This window comes from Phasianus colchicus, chromosome 3 (genome assembly GCF_987193195.1).
Source record: "Phasianus colchicus chromosome 3, bPhaCol1.hap1.1, whole genome shotgun sequence".
NCBI lineage: Eukaryota > Metazoa > Chordata > Aves > Galliformes > Phasianidae > Phasianus > Phasianus colchicus.
The window spans coordinates 44,517,727-44,535,088 of NC_143438.1; the positions used below are offsets into that span (position 1 = coordinate 44,517,727).

At 43.9% G+C, this 17,362-nt stretch overlaps 1 protein-coding gene across 3 annotated transcripts in view; it reads right to left on the reverse strand.

The window, feature by feature from the left end:
* Positions 1-17,362, reverse strand: part of RAB31 (RAB31, member RAS oncogene family) — a 59,963-nt gene extending 42,601 nt beyond the window's left edge. Inside the window, exon 1 of one of the 3 annotated variants that reach the window (XM_031588972.2) lies at positions 17,083-17,362. In XM_031588972.2, coding sequence (XP_031444832.1) covers positions 17,083-17,106 — 24 coding nt within the window. In that variant the 5' untranslated portion in view covers positions 17,107-17,362. Of the gene's footprint in view, positions 1-17,067 lie in introns of all 3 variants that reach the window. The other 2 variants (XM_090137361.1, XM_031588971.2) reach the window with 2 other exon arrangements.

Sequence of the window (17,362 nt, forward strand, 5' to 3'; positions counted from 1 at the left end):
AGCACCTTTTAAGTAAATGGATATACTATTCCCCCATCCAGTTAAGACTGTTTGTGTCAATTTTCCCACAGCAAGCCAGCCCCCCCCTCTCCCCCGCCGCACATCTTCTAATTGCCAGCGTAATTTCAGTGTTGTGGAGCATGAAATAGCTGCAGAGTAAGGTGCTTTCCTTTGGTATGAATTAGATTAATTGCAATTCCCTCTACAGATAGGGAGCACACTGCCTGCTTGCAGAGATGTTTTTCTATCCCAGCCAGGTCAGTCTTGTCATATTACAGCACAATCCCTCCTCCCAGGTTTGCGAGGACTACGTTTGGCACAGGAACTTTTGGCTCTACAGGTTACAACTCACTGGCTCTTAGATGAAAACAGGAGTTGGTTGATTTTATCTCATGACAGCATTATGAGGATTTAAATCAGTGAGAGCTACAAAGTGCTTAGATGCTACAGTGATAAGGAACCTCTGAAGTGTCTGGAGAGTGAGTTTGTTTGGTGTAAGTATTCTCAATACTACCTGCATAACCCTAATTGCCATTTTAAAAAAGAAAAAAAAATTATCTTCTAGCCAAGCCTTAGTGCATCATACACTCACAGATAAGATAGAGAAGGGATTAGATAATGCTATCTGTTTTCACTTGGTCACATTGAGTAGCAAAATGCATACAGTGACTGCCAACTCTGCCTCTCCTTGGAGCTAGATGTCTCTACAGCCACCTCTCCCACCCCCACTCAGCCCTCATAGCGAAATGCCTGCTGCCAGGTTCTGGGCTGACATACTAATGTGATTATTCAGCATGTGGTTTCCTTCCACATGCATCCTGCACACATCCTACTGTGGTAGGAAAGTTGGGCATGTACTGCTTCTCTGCTATCTGCTTTACTTGGAGCCAGTGAACACTGTCCTATTTGTTCTGCCATTTTGCAGACATTCTCTGAAAGCTAAAAACCACTTTTCATACACTCACTGTGACAGGTTCTCTCCCTTCCTCCCCACCAGGTCCTAAACTCAGTAATCTTCTAGAGACAGAAGATTCTAATGTCCAAGTTTCAGATACAACTTGAGTATTTTGTGGCATCCTTTCCTCTCACATAGAGAAAAATGCATTTCTTACACTCCCCCAAACCTGAACTGCAATATTAAGATTTCTCCATCTATCTGTGTTTGTCAGAGCCTCCAATGCATACTGTGGCCTTGCCAAACGAGAAAGTACAAAAGCCAAGAACGTTCTGTCATTCTTTCAAAGGGATGTGTTTGGCCAGAGATGAGAGAGCAGCTGTTATCTGTATAGGAGCTAACATTAACAATAAATTCACTCTTCAAGAGTGATTTACATCTTTACATGTGAAATATTTTATGAAACCAAACTCTCTTCTAAAAAGTTTACAAGATTATTATTTTGATGTTCTAACAAAGGATCCAGATGTGGGGACTCAAGAGGTGGTACATTATCACTTTGAAAGATGATAAGACTGCTGGAAAGACAACCCAGTCAGAAAGAGTTATCAGTCCTTCATACATAGTCCAGTGATTGAACTGGTATTAAAGCAGCAGTAAGGAACAAATCCTTGTTTAACACTGCAGTAGCAGTGGGTGTGAGGACTATCAGTCACTTGAACTACTCACAGTCCAGGAAATCACAAAGCGGTACATACGACTGCTGTGCTCACTCAGAACTTGCAAACTTGACTGCTCTTCAATGACCTACCAAGTCCTTCTCTTCTCCTTTACCCTAAAATTGGCATGGGATTACAAAGCAATCTTTATAAATAAAGAGGGTGGTAGGAGGAAAGGGAAAACAAAGTTGCTCCCTTCAAAACTTTTTTTTTTTTTAAATAACTCCAATATAGTAAAAACAAATAAAACCACGATGCAAAGCAGAAACACAAATAACGAAGAAAATATGGCCTATGAGTCAGTATCAGAACTGTCTTAGCTCTTCCCTCTTCAGTTTGACTCTGTAGACACAACACTGCAGAAAACATTAAAAAACAACAAAGATTAACACTGCAGTCAGCCTAGAAATTTACAGCCTAGAAATTTAAAGCATGGGAACATTCAATTTTTAAAGCTCATCTATTTCGGACATAAAAACTCAAATCCATACTCTTAATTTAAATATGCATGTCTCATCAATGCTCGTACTGCAGTGTAAGCTAACCACACTGCCATGCTAACACGAGGGTGGACATCAGAGATAATAGCACTCAGTCATAATTAACATCATTTAGAAACTGCTTTGCCACAAACTTCCATCTGGTTCTCTGCATCTTCTCTTAAACATTCCCTTCCCCTCACAAGTTAACAAATTCAGCACAGTAACTGAACCACCAAGAGGATATTAAATTAAAATCAAAGAGCAGAATCTCAATCATTCAATTTCTTTTGCCCTTGCCAGCATGTGGCAGAGAGCGCTGCAGAGGAAGAAGTGCTTAGCCTGGTGAAAAGAAAGACAGGAACTTGGTGTTTATTTGCATTCCTTCACCTAAAATTGTGGCTTTTGGGGGTTCTGGCTACAAGATGCTGAATTCCTTGTTTTGAACACCCTCTACAGTTTTAAGAAAAAGCGTGACCTCTGTAAAAATGAAAATAAAAAACAACAGCTAGAAGTAAGGTGATGTCAATGCAGATGAATGATGAGAGGATGAAACAAGAGGAGCAGCTTTCAAGAAGCAGTCACTTTGGAGTCGCAGTACATGCCAAGGAATCTGCAAATTAAAAAAATAATAATAATCTCTCCCAGATGTAAGGGGACCAAGTAGGAACCCAGTAGTGCAAAAGATACCTTAATTGAGACTTGCTCATGCTTTCATCACAGCAAAGCAGCTTTGGAGCATAGCAGCATGGTCACAAGGCATGCAGAAGCAGTTCCGTCTTTTGGAGACCTCCAGGTCAAACAAGCCACTGGCTGATGAAGTCACAGGGACCACCTCTGCTTAAAGGGACTGTCTCAAGACAGAGCCTATGGCAAAGAGCAAAACCCCTTGACACTGCTGCCCGTGAAAGAAGCTGCACCACAAAACTAAGGCTGTAAAACCCTTCTCCAAAGGCTGGAGGGCACTGCAATGCAAAGGAGGGCATTTGTATGGGAAATAGCACCACCTGGTGACTCCTGGTACTAAGGGAGGAGGAAATGAGACAACATGGCTGTAACAGAACAGGAAGAAAGAAGAAAGGAGCACTGGCTTGAATGCTCAAGTGAGGTGGGAAACAATGGCCTGGGTAGGGAGGGAGGAAGATGACATGGTAGAGTTGCAAGAGCTACACAGGTGGGACAGACAGATGGAAAGAAGAGTGACTGAGCACCTTCCCTCAGAAACACAGGCATCTCTCATTGTTGCTGTCACCAAGGGACCACTGCACAGCAATTAGTGGTGTGAACATAGCAAGGACAGCTGGAAAGGGTTCTCCATACCCCAGAGATAAATTGCTGCATTTAAAAAAAAAAAAAAAAATACTGTAAAGTACAGTTTTGAACAAAATATCAACCTGAGGTATTTCTACCTGCTCATTTTCAGGAGATCTGTAGCTGTGGGAATGCATAGAGCAGCTATCATCCGAAGATTCATGCTTTTTCTTTATTTGCCTTCTACTCATCTCCAAATCATAGGATCCTCTTGACCAAAGCATAACAGAGAAAAGCAGGTAAACTTACCCAAACAGAGGTCCTGAAAGTGGCAAGAAAATATATCATCTGATACTCTGACACACTGGTCCACCTCTTCACTCTACACCCCAGTTTACCTTAACAGCCTCTCCCTGTTGCCCTCTTGCTGACTTCCCTGCTCAGCAGCACCACAGACAGTCAAATACGATCATGTCCATTTTTGTCACTTCATTTTTTAGGTGAGGAAGTGCAAACAGATCACTGGAAGTTTCTTCTGGTGGTGCTACAGATGGGTTGTGATCACCGTTCAACACCTCTCCCAGCTACGAAGAAGCCAAGTGCAAGCCTAGATGATCTCTTGAGCATGTGAGACCTCATCAGGGACAAGCTAAATGAAGCTAAAGCAAAACAAGGAAAAAATACCGAATTCCTGATTTAATGCCTGTGCATTTGACTGAGAGTGACATCTGGCAAATCAGATTATTTTCTGGACAAACTTGGGACACCTTTAACACTCACATAACATCTTTTTCCTACTTACTCTCTAAATACATACTTGATATACTGCTCCTCACGCAGAAATTCTTATTAAAATACAGTAAAAACATTTGTGAGTAACATCTGCTTAAGAATTCAGATAACTAGTCTTCAACTTGAAAAAAGGGATAGGTATACAAGTCAACGTACCTCCCGTTTTCAATGATAATGAGTAGTGATTGCAGGCTGTTATCTCTACAGGCCACATGTACACATACCAGCGTAATCTGGTCAAATATCATTCATCATCATTGTGCAATGCAGTGATGAGAGAAACTAAATTCAATTTTTAGACTAAAAGGCATAAATAACCTGAGGCTTACATAATTCAGTAAACACATTAGGCAACAGCATCCTGACAAATGTTTTCGAGTATAGTTTGGCAGCAAAAAAAGAGAAAGAATTCTATGGTTTGGGAAGAATAACAAGTTCTTTTCTTCAGTGAACCTTCCCTGCATATATTTGCAGCAGCTGAAGTTTTCCAAACAATCGTATGACAAGGAGATAGTCTTTGACCTGAATTGCTGTTTCTCACAAGCCCAAAACACCACCTCTTCTGTTGAGAAATCCTATCACTAAAGCCAGAATCTCAAAATACAGACTTGTTAGTATATCTTACTAAATAATAAAGAAAAAAAAAGATATACTTTCTCCCTATAGAGGTATTGTCAAGTTTTCCAGTCAGTCTGGAGTCAATAATTCAATCCAAACATTTATATTTTGTATTACAGATTGTCCAGAAATCCCAGTCTGGCTGAAAACAACTTGGTTTACTGCTCAAATACATTGGTTCGATTTCTCCTACTAAAAGAAGGCGGCAACTCATACGCAATCAAATTTATGCACAACAGTTCTATACAGTACTTGAGGAAATGGCTCTTGGTATTCAGCCTACTATTTCAGTAATATTTGTATTGTCAGGCAGTTGCCTGGAAAACTTGGATGGGCAAGCTCATAGGGAATTCAGCCCTCTTACAAGCTCAGCAAGCAGCGCTCAGACATTCCTCCCCCAGTTTGTTCCCAGGTCACCTGGAATTTATTATTGCATTTAATATTTAAGAGGAAGAAGAAAGTCACACATATGAGCGCTAGCTGAAACACCAGTTGAAATGTGAACTCTGGAGAAAGGACAACTTCTCTTGCATCAGTGTGTGACAGACAGCAAGGAAGGCAGCAAGGAAGGAAGGCAGTTTCAGGGAGCAGCTATATAAAGACATTTCCCCTAACAAATGGAACAGCATCACAGCTCCAGATCTTTGTTTTGAGTTACTGAAATCCTAGGAAGTGACACAGTACCCAAGAACCACCAGAGGCAAAAAAAAAACTTCTTGCCCTCATACACTTGCTCTGCCCCATGCTTTCCCCAAAATGTTGAACATCAAATATTGATCTGTGACAACCAACAGAAGCTTTACATTGGCCATATAGCAGAACTCTGACAAAGTATCTCCCCCTGCTTATCAGTTCTTTTCAAACCGATGCACCCAGCACCTGTGAAGACAGGAATCTCTCATGGCCACTGAAGCTCTGAGGTAGTGAGATTTGACAACAGAGCAACCCTTAGACTGCTGACCAACAGCATCTTATTTAGCCAGGATGCCCTTACAATTTCCCACCCCACCCACAATCTCTGGAAACCTTCTTTTGTGATGAAGCATGCCATCCCTCTGGGCATCAAGTGATAGGAGTTGTTAGAGATTTACTGTATTTTGCCATTATTTATTACACATTAAAGTCCCTGAAACCAGGTGTTATTTCCTAAATTGATGTGCAGGACTGGGAATGGACAATGGGAGGTTTGCATAAACTTAAGCATACGCTAGGATTTTTTTCTAAACAATTATGTTTAGTTCATTCAGACTAATAGTGACTTCAACCCCATCTCTTCTCTGACCCTGAAGTTCTCCCTAGCACTACAGACATCACCACTTAATTTAAATAGCATCATAAGGACCCATCTGGTGCATTCTCCTCTGTCACTCACAAAAGTAAACAGAAGAGGTATAGCAAGCACAGCATAGTAAGAGCCAGGGCTGAGGTTTCTTTTTATCTGTGGATTTATTGTGTGCGATGCTGTGAACATACTGAGGGCAAAGCTATCTGCACCAAGCAGGCTAATAAATAAAAGACTTTATCAGCATAAGGCTGTATCCTTTGAGCAGCTGGTTTCTTGAATGTTTTCACATCCCACTGATTTTCAACTTGATATCTCCCAAAGCTGGTACCACTACTGCCATGGAATTTGTGTTTTTAGGAAAAAGCCCCTTAAATGAGCAGAAATCATTTTTGTTGCTGTTATTGTTCACGTGCCTTCCTCTTTCCACCACAAAAGTAACTGAGATAAGTGTCTAACTTTCCTCTGTGAGTCAGTTTAAGTGTTGATAATTTTTCCCCACTTCTCTCAGAAACTGCAATTCAACCACAATGGCCAAAAGCACACAAGCATTGCAACTCTCAGTTGAAAACACAAGGGAACATTTCAAATGGTTTTGCTAAACCACAAAGTTCAGTATAAGCAGAGCTCAGGAGACAAGAATAGCTAGGCACTGGTGCAGCGTGTGGACCATGCAGGATGGAGCCTACAGTTGCCACTAACCATAGACACAGCACAATGACAGGCAAAGGAACTCTGTATGACATGTCAAGTGGCCCATAAAAATCATGCTGGATCTTCCCTTTCAGCTTCCAGATTTATGGCAGGGCATTCTCGACTAGCTAAAAGGTACTGCTTAATTTAGTACAGTATAAACAACAATTCCGATTCCATGAGTCCAGTGGGAAAAAATGTTTTGAAACACAAACGAAGCAAAGCTAACTAAGACAAAGTTACATCTACAAAAAAAAAAAAAAAAAAAAGGAAACTGGAGGCTGAAATGAAGGAAGAAGCAGCTGGGTTTTTCACCCCACATTTTTTTGTTTGCCCTGCATGACTTTGTTTCCCTACTTTCAGCTTCTCTTTCCCTTGCCCTTTCTCAGATTTTACTGTGTTCCTCATTCTCCCCTACCAGTCCTTTACAACTCTTCTAGTCTACATGTAGCCCCCAAAGTTCTCTCTCTCGTTCTCTATACTAGCCTAAAGGAAAATGCAAACCTAGTCACAACATTATGGGTCAATTAATTAGTCAACTAAAGCAGCACCTTCATAGAGTTTAGCATATTGTGAAAACAAAGCACAGGAAAAAGTGAGCTTTTCATGTTAAATGACAGGAATGGCTCAAGATCTGTGTTATTTCAAATACTTAATTAACATAGACTTTATCTTTGTCCTCCACATAACACGGCGTTCAGCTGTTTAAGTATGTGCAGAGCTTTAAGACTGGAAATCAATTCAGTCTGTTCAGCTAAGGCTGAAGGATGTACCCCAGCACACTGCTGAAGAGATTAGCCCAGTGCTTTGATTTCAACTTGTGCTTCACAAGGACTCTACTCAAATTAGGGCTTCTGTAACATAAATACTGATGCAATCTTCTGTTATCTGGTTTTATAAAGCTGGCATTTTTGTTGCTTAAAACAATATTCCAGATGCTTGTCTAATGCTCAGGCATGCTATTAAAGACACCTTGTGGGGGCGGGGGGAGAAGAGAAATTAATGTAGAAGGCTAATAGCACAAATAATATTGTGTCATAACAGTGGATGAGACTAAACGTGGGACTAACTGCTTAATTTCTTCATTGATGTTCAAGCAAACTAAGACAAAAATAAAGCAAGATTTTTGCTTAATTGTCCACAAGAATGGACAATATTAAAAAAAAAAAAAGCTGACGAGGGATAAGGCTAGAGAAACCCTTGTTTGTAGCACACTCAAGAACTGGTTATCCTAACAGTAAGATTATCATCATAGTAATTACAAAAGTTGAAATCAGCACGGGATACACACCACGAAAACCCTGTGGCCTAAGTGTGGTTGGAAGCTTCCAGTTCATATCATCTTTAACAAGATACACTGGAAGGGCCGATTTTCTAACTCTTAAAATACACCTACTTATATTTAGTTTGCTTAAAGAAAAGAAAAAAAAAAAAAAGAGGAAAAGTACTTCCTATTCAGTAAAAGGAAGGCATTCTTTCTCACTTCCCAAGTCCCTCCAGGAGTTTACCAGTTGACAGATTCATCCAGTCACAGTGAGGAAGTGTGCCTTTGTGCACTGCTAGCAGTGTCTGTCAGCCAATGACAGTTTTCTTAAATTAACAACTGCTATCTTAAGCAAACAATCATAATATTTGCTTCCACAGATGGTAGAAACTGCTTGAGATTAAAGTTGTGACTGCACATGGACAAACACCTCAAATATCTCAGTTTTAATATGCTTCTAACTCCCAAACTACTAACCATAGTGATGATGTGCTTTCTCTCCTTTAAATCAAGAAGCTAAAAATGCACTCAAGACCCAAGAGCCAAACTGAACCCAGGTATAATCCTATGCCACAATCAAGTGAGTGCTCTCATCATGCCCTTGAAGCCCAGTGATCTCCATTACAGCTGCCCTTCATTGGCACCAACCAAATGTTGAACAAACATTTAAGGATTCATCTTCTGCCACTGAATTCCCAGTATCATACTCAAAAGCAAGAAAACAGCATGTCTGAAGAATATACACGAGATACAAGAACATACACAAGGTACAAGCTACCAATAGGGCTACAGAGATGATGAAGGGTCCAGAGGGCAAGATGGCTGAGGATGAGCACAGAGAAAAGGAGCTGAGGGGAGGCCTGATGGCGGCTGCAGCTCCGCACAGGGAGCGGAGGGGCAGTGCTGAGCTCTGCTCTGTGTGACAGCGACAGGGCCCGAGGGAACGGCATGGAGCTGTGATGAGAAAGTTGAGGGTTAGGAAGAAAGAGTTTCTTAACCAGACAGTGGTCAGGACCCGGGATCAGGCTCCCTAGAGCAGTGATCATGGCGCTGGGCCGATAAAGTTCCAGGAGCATTTGGACGCTGCTCTCAGATGCAGAGATTGAATTTTGGGTAGCCCTGTGTGGAGCTGGAATCTTGTGGATTCCTTCCAAGTCAGGGTACTCTGTGGTTCTATGAGTCTGGGGCTACAAGTATAAGATAGAGAAGGTCAGAGTTACTGCAGTGCATGTCACTGGACACCACTACACATGGAAGGGTACGTGAGTGACGTCAGACCTGTCTCACTGCTCTGCAATATAGAATCTAATTGTTCTCTATCAAAGCTATCTATACTTGAGTCTTGCTTGCTCCAGAATTAAATAGGCAAAAATCAATCAATTGATCCAAATTAAGCCTACTTTAAGAAGCTATTCTAACTCTGCCTGCAGACAGGCTCAAAAGTAAAGGAAAATCTGCTTCAAGCAGCAATAGGTAAGCCCACACAGAAGGCTAATAGTTGTCACTTTAAAAGATTGCTCTGACAATGTTTATAATCCAAGGCAGTTGTGCACAGCAGAGTAACCAGTCCAGCCAGGACATTCAGTGACGTCAGCCACATCCTGTCACCCTGCTGACACACAGGAAACAATCACTTCGGGACACGAAGCATTCAGGAGCCGGATCTCATGCACGCGTGCTTCCACGTGTTTCCCAAACAAGAACTTACTCCTCCCCAAACACAAAGGGCAAAACTAAAAAGATTACTCTATCCTCCAAAAAACATGAAAACCGCACACTAGAATTTATGTTTAAAAATAGTCACATGGAAATAAAAAACATTTGTTCCCTTGACTGCTGTTCAGCTTTCATTAGTGGCTCTGCAAGCCTGGAGACTGTAAATTATAACATTGGCATTTGCTTACACAAGACAGCGTGCCGAAGCATCTCGCCGTTCGTGTCCACTGACTGCTTGCAAAAGCTTCTGCTTTCCTGCCTGTGATAGTGTCCAAACTTACTTAGGGGCACAGCAAGCCCTGACAGGGAGCAGAGCATTGAGCTTGCTCTACCCTGCCAACCAGCAGGGCACAATCCAGTCATGCAGCATGATTAGTGCTGAATGAAGGTAAAGGGGTTTTTTTGTAATTATCCAAAGGAAGTGAAGGGGGGGGAGGGGGGGGAGGAATAAACTGGCTTAAACTTGCAGCAAAGTTAAGTAGGCTCAGCAGCTAGAAATATGCAGAGGGGACCTCACTGTTCTCTACAGCTACAACGGGGGCTGGCTTCTTCTAGATAACTAGTGATAAGATAAGGGGTAATGAATGGCCTTAAGTCCCACCAGGGAGATTCAGGCTGGGTATTTGAAAAAATGCCTTCTCAGAGTGGTGAGGCAGTGGCACAGGCTGCCCAGGGAGGTGGTAGAGTCACCATCCCTGGAGGTGTTCAAGAACTGTATGGACGTGGCACTGAGGGACGTGGTTTGTGGGCATGGTGTGATGGCTGATGGCTGGACTAGACGACCTTAGCGGTCTTTTCCAATCTTAATGATGCTATGTATATATGGAGAAGACTAGACTGAACTTACAGTGGCTTTCAAAGGAAAAGTCCATCAGAAAAAGAGACCTCAAGCAAATAGGAAGCTACGTTCCTCCTCCTCCTCCTTCCTCAGAAGGCAGGGCCAGCCCAGTCAGCAACTCAACAGCCAGCTCTGGCCACAAAGTGGGGAGCTCCCACAAGACACAGGGGGCTGTGGTCTCTGGTCCCCAGCCAGCTGCTTTGGGCCTGGCTTCTGCACCAGACCACAGGGCTGAAATGCCTTTGAAGCACACTGCTCATCTTACCCAGGGCAAACATTTCTTCCCTGCAGGAATCTAGTCAGGATCCAATGTGCCAATCAGAGTGAGACTTCCCTGTTTTTCACCAGCTTTCCTGACCCTTTTGGAGGAATCTCTGGGTACTCACCTGCTGAACACTGTCTGGCCTCAGAAGCACCTCTGGGAAATGCAAGCAAAGGAACTATCATGCCTCCAGACAAAGGTAGAGACAATGATCAAGAAGTCACACCACGATCTAAACCAGCGCTCTGTATCAGCAGAAGTTGAGATACAGTCACCAAAGCCACTGAAGAGAAGAAACAAGCTGCCTTACACTCAAGAGCTTGTTTTCTGAGAACAGGACATAGCCTGGAAATATATGCTCAAAAAGCAAATCCTGTAGGGTTGTCCAACCTTGAAGATTGGGCAGGTGGCATTTGGAAGAGGTAGCAAAAGTAAGATAAAAAGAAAAGACAGCTGCTTGAAATCATCTAGAGCAGAGCTGTAGCCTCTCTGCTCCTCACAACAAAGAGTTGTAGAAATAATATCATTCATCCAACCAATACACTTGCAGAGCCTCCACATATTTTAATCAAGATACAACTTACCACTAGCAAAATTCACCAGCATTGTAATTTCTATACAAATGCAAAAGCCTGCAGATTCAGGGGTATTTGCCCAAGATCAGCACAGCTACTGCCTATTCTGCCACTTCCCTAAATTGGATTTGAATTGCAACAAACAGTAACAAAGCAAACTACTGCTCTAAAAACAAGTCTTACTGTCAACACAAACCTCAGAAAAGAGACTTTAAATGTAAATTTAAAAAAAAAAAAAACAGAATGAGTGTGTTTTTCCCCCCTCCCATGCACTTTTTGCACACAATTTGCGACTGCTTCACACACTGCCTCAGCACTGCTTCAGTAAGGAACACTCATTCTTCAAAACATTGAATTTACTACAAAATCAACTTCCTTATTTTAGTAGAAAGAATTTTCTTTTCTCAGGATTACTGTCCAACAAGAAGTCTCACAGTTTTTTAGCCAATACTAAAAAAGCAAAAAAGAGAGACAGAAGCTAGGAGCTGGGAAAGCCTGAAAAAGAAATAAAAATGATTTGTCAAACAGTAAAACAACAGCTTGAATGTGATTCGTGGACAACAGCCACAGCAGGATAGCAAAGTCTCATTCAACAACCAAGTTGAAACCAGTGGATGGGAGCTGAGAGATGATGCTTGGGAGATGGGAGCTGGTTACACACCATCCTCTCCAACAACAGTCAACCACAGGTAATTATTTCTCTGCTTAGTTTATTAGTGACAAAAAGCTTCCCGTTCAGACACTTTGCAACTATTGAAAATAAAGCATTTTCAGTTCTGCCTTCTACTCTTCCATAACCGCCTGCCTGGGTGAGCTGCTGTACACGAAAGCAGAATTTGGCTTCCACGTTTATCTTTCCCTAGAAAGATATTCAGGTCATAACATAGTTTACTGACTTTTCTGAGTAATTCCACTCAAAATATTTGGAAGACACAACAAAATAAATGTTGGGAAATATGTCAGGAAGCAGTAAGGCCAAGGTCAATATGAAAACTTGAATTCCAATCCTCCATGGCTCTACATGATAAATTGTTTACCTATATATTTAGTGTCTACACTGCAAAAATCTAATCATGCCATTTAAACAGATTTTGTAATTTAATAGGAAAAAAATATTGAACATCATTGTCTATTGATACAGGAGAAAAGGCATTTCTAACTTGCTATGTGATTTGATTATTTTTTTCCTCAAAACAAAATAACCAGAGTCCCAGTGTTCTTCAGTGCCCTAGTAAACTGTTTTTTGAATGGCAGGGTAAAGGAAGGGAACACAGAAGCACCATGAGTTCACTTAAGCGCAAACTTCAGAGTACACCTCACCAGGCTCCACAAGGAAGCAAGGCACATGCAGTTACACTAACCCTGCATGTCTGGCTGCCTGCTTCTTGGTTCTCCAAGGACTTAAAATCATTGTCCAGCTGAGTGCATGATCTGATATGCAGCTAGAATTTCCAAGACTTGCAGCCACTTTTGTTTTCTGCACTACTTTGGTCCTTCTAATTCAGTCTGGGGCTACAAAACTGCAGCTCATCTTAGAATCGAATAAGAAATAAACCTGTAGTCTTCTATAAGCCAACACAAACCAAAAGATTCTCAGTCATCCACATTCCATATAATTGCTACTTAAAAGAGAAGAGTGGGTACTTAAACTTCTTACTGTAAGGTCTAACATGTCTGAGTCCCACTGGTGGAATTAATCCAACATCAAGCTAATCCACATCCTCACATTATCATGACATCATTATAGGAAAAACTGAGATTTTGCCCTCAAGAAAACTACTATCATATTCTCAATGACTTTAAATACCAAACGGCTGTGTGCTCAGTTCCACCCTCCATGTGCAGACACCTCCCACCAAGGCATAGGACACCAACAAATGTAACAAACTCCATAGCTGGCCATTGGGATCTGGTGGTAGAGAAACCACTAAGGAGACCTTCTCCACAGTGGAAATGGCACTCTACTTACAGGCTTAGGCTCACCAATTGCAGGCAGCATTTGAAGACTACATGCTAGCACGAAGTGTCTTCCAGCAGGTAAGAAAAGTAGAAACGCAAACAAATGGATGAAAAAATGAAGTCTTATGCAAGGAAGATTTAGGTGCTACGTTTGAAAAAAACTTTTTACAGTAAGCACATATAAGCTTTGGAAGGTGGCCCTGGGGAGAACAAAAAACTGTGACAAGGTTTTAGAGCAAGTGTATCAAAAAAGCTTTAAGAGGAGCTTTAGAACCAAGGGATGCCCTCTAAATCTCTTCCAGTCCTAACTCCTCTTGTCCTGTGATGAATAGTCAGAACATAAAAATGTAGTAAACAAAACCAAAAGGAAAGCAGCAATGGAAGTCACTTCAGATGATAGTTGGCAAGCCAGCTCCCAAAGCCTCTCTAAAGTGCTGTCAAAGTTTCCTCAGGAAGTGACAAAGACATGAAACTTTACCTCAGTCCTAGTCCTGGCAACATCTGCCGTAGCTGCCACACATCTATGCCAGGACTTGCCAGAGGGCTGTAAATTGCTCCTCAGCCTGCCTGAAGACAGTGTCGGCAACCACAGCACAGGGCACTCCACAGCCACAGCCCCATTAGGACACTTGGACGCCATTCCCATCAGCCACACTTCAACACAGAAAGAGCACACTTGGCCCCTCTGCCCCACACTCTTTAACTCCCTTGGAAGGGTTTCCACTCAAGACAGAAAAGTCAGTCAGGCCAAATGGGAGCTGCAGTTCACTTCCCCCACAACACAGCTAAACCCTGCTCAGCACCAGAAACCGCTAACGTGGGGAGCAACTGATGTGAACAAACATGTCAGAGCGAGAGGCCAGGAGGAATCTGGGGTGACATGACAGGGCTTGGAGCAGATGCTCAAGCAATTGCTTGTACTAAGATGGAAGCATTCCACAGGTGGATACATCACCACCCAGCAGTGGTAATTTACCAGGTGAAATAGTTCCAGAGCAGGCTTGAGGCCACTTGCACAGCAGCATACTCAGGATAGCTATAAAATTCTATCTGCCTATTCTTCCACCCGAGGCTGTGAGGCACCAAGCCATCAGGCAGGCCTCCTGTTTCTACCAGCGCAGGAGCAGACAAAAACCACCTCACCTCAAAGAGCACTGCTTTCCCAGATCCATGAATAACTAAGCTCTGTGACCAACAAAGCCAGCCTTCCAAATGACTCACACATGGCTTAATTTGCCCCAAAATTCCCCTCCATCACTCTCTTGCAAGTATTTTCTTTACATAAACCTCAGGACTATCTCCTTGTGCCCGACTCTGGGCTGCTCCAAATTCCTCTCATCACACCCACAGAGTTTTAAAAAACACAAGCTACTCCTGAGGAAGAACAAGCAAAATGCAGACACCAAAATCCAAGTTCTGATAGATTTACATTGAAAACAATGGGCCAGCTTCTCTCCTGTGCTGCAGCAATGTGGGGTTTCCTTCAAGAGCTATCAACTTACTCTTTATCGCTATGGCTCCAGGCCAAATGTTGGTCCTGCAGCATGGCAGGAGGAGTGAGCAGCACGCAGCACAGCCCTGTTTTCTCTGTTCTCCTCACCCTCCCAGACACACCTTCTATAGCCAAGCTGGGCTTTGAGGTATGTGGAGATGCTGCCTTTGCCAACATTAATCCAGCTACAAGCTCCCCCTCACTCAGGAATGCTGAGCTGGCAGAAATAACTGAAGTCCAGGCTCTCTGCATAGCTGAGGGTACCAAGGCAGAGTGAATCAGTGACTCTCCTGTCTGATTTGTTCAGAAGTGGAGAGCAAGACAGGTTTATAAAGCAAGTGAATCCTTAACTTCTAATGAGAATAAGAAATCATTTTAGGACTTGGACATATTGGACTTAACTGATTATCAAAGACACTACAGATCAATGAGCCAGGCCTAGGATTGATGGAAAAGGCAGCTGTCAAGGTTCCTCTCAGTAGATGCACAAACAAATTTTTAGGTTACCATCTAACTTCAAGCAGATCAGCTGACTGATGACTGCAGCTGTTCACACAGACAGGTAGTTCCCCTGTTTTGGGAGTCTGAACTTCATGAGGGGATTTGACACATGAAGGATTCCTTACTTTTGGAGAATCAGAACATCAGCCTCCACAGCAAATGAGACACGTGGGATCAAAAGAGATAGTTTCCTAGAATTATACACAATTAAAACCCAGGAAGGGACATTCCTCTAATCATTATCTACTAAGCAAATATAACTACAGATGCTTACATCTTCCTGAGGGTTTCAACTGCCACCCTGCCATTTTAATTAATCTACAGAGTAATTGCATACTCCTTGGAACACAGAGCTGCATGATAGCTTTCTTCTCTTGCTCTAAAAGAAGTACACAATTGCCCTGCAAAACCTCCAGTACACGTCAGCGTTACAAAACAGCAACAAGCAGTGGGCAAGAGGAATGTCATTTCACAGGACACTTCATCTCTATAAAATTACAGGATTTTCTACTGGGGAATAAAAAATAAAGACATATCCACATGCTCTACCACAGACTCCTCAGGCTTGTATAAACCACATTTATTTTGTCTCTGTGCCATTTTAAAAGCTGAAGGCGGGAATTCTCATCAAGAAAAGAGGAATGGTCATTGCCAAACACTTTGGGTTGAACTCCCTATGCCCTGGCACCAAGTCCTGGCACCTCCTCGGGGCAAAATACCCATGCCATCCAGACCAAGGGTCAACACAAACCACAGGGAGCAGGAGGGACCACAGTAGTTTGTTTTCCAAAAGTTCAGCTCACTTGCTTTGCGTGAAAGTATTCACTCCATAAAGTTTTCTTCACGTAGATCCCTGAATGCTTATGGAGATACGACGCTAAAAGCTGCCTAACTCGCATCCCACACGTCGGAGATCACAGAATCATTCTGCTTGGGAGAGACCACTAAGATTAGAAAGTCCAACCATCAGCCCACGACCACCAAAGCGAACAGCAGCACTCAGCTGGCAGCTGTTGAAGGAGGGGGCCTGCCCGCGCACTGTTTGCCTGCCCACCAGCACGCTCAGACCAGTTCCCTCCGTGCAGGGCAGAGCGGGGGCAGGCGGAGCCAAACTGCACAGCTAAGCACATTGCCGCTCCAAATGTTAAACGCGCACACACACACACAAAAAAAAAGAAAAAAGTGAAAGACGAGACAAAAGTTACAAGAAAGACATTCCTGTAAGCAGTTGAGTGAAAGACGAGAGCCCGTAAGCTCAGCACCCGGCGAGCAGCAGGGCGCTGAGAGGCTCGCACCATGCGAACGTCCCGGTGGGGTCGGGCCGCTCCCGCCGCCCCATCCCGCCCTCCTCCGCCTCCCGCCGCCCCGGCCGCGCGGCGTCGGAGCTCGGAGCGCGAGCGGGGCTGGCTCCGGGCATCCGCTGGGGGCTCCGGCAGCGGGGAGGGGGCGGCAGATCCCGCCTCCTAACAGCTTCCTCTTTTTAAAAGAAGTTCAAAACTAACAACAACAACAAAATAGAATAAACTAAAGAAAAGGAAAGCCCCCTCGCCCCCCAGAGGCCGTCGAGTGGAGGAATTCACTCCGCCGAGCCGCCCGCCTCGGCTCCCACCGCCCGCCGGCCCCCGGACGGGCCCGCAGGAAGGGAGGCGGCAAATCCGTCCCTTTTCGCTCTCCACCAGCCGAGAAAGGGAGAAGCCCCCCGGCGCGCGGCCCGTCCCCGCCGCTACTCACTCCAAGCAGACACACTTTCAGCTCGCGTATCGCCATCATCTGCCCGGGGCCCGGCCGCTCCGCATCGCCCAGCGCCTCCGCCGCCGCTCCGCACTGCCCCGCCGCGGCACGGCACCGAGCCGCCCCCGCCGCGGTCACATGCGGCCCCGCCTCGGCGCTGCCCCGGGGCCGTGCCGACTCAACTGCGAGCCGCTACCGGGGTCTGCCTGCGGGTTCGTGAGCGCAGAAAGGAGGAGAAAGGCCGACTCTGTTTTCACACAGCCCTAGCATTAACCACCCCTGTTTTGATTCAGTC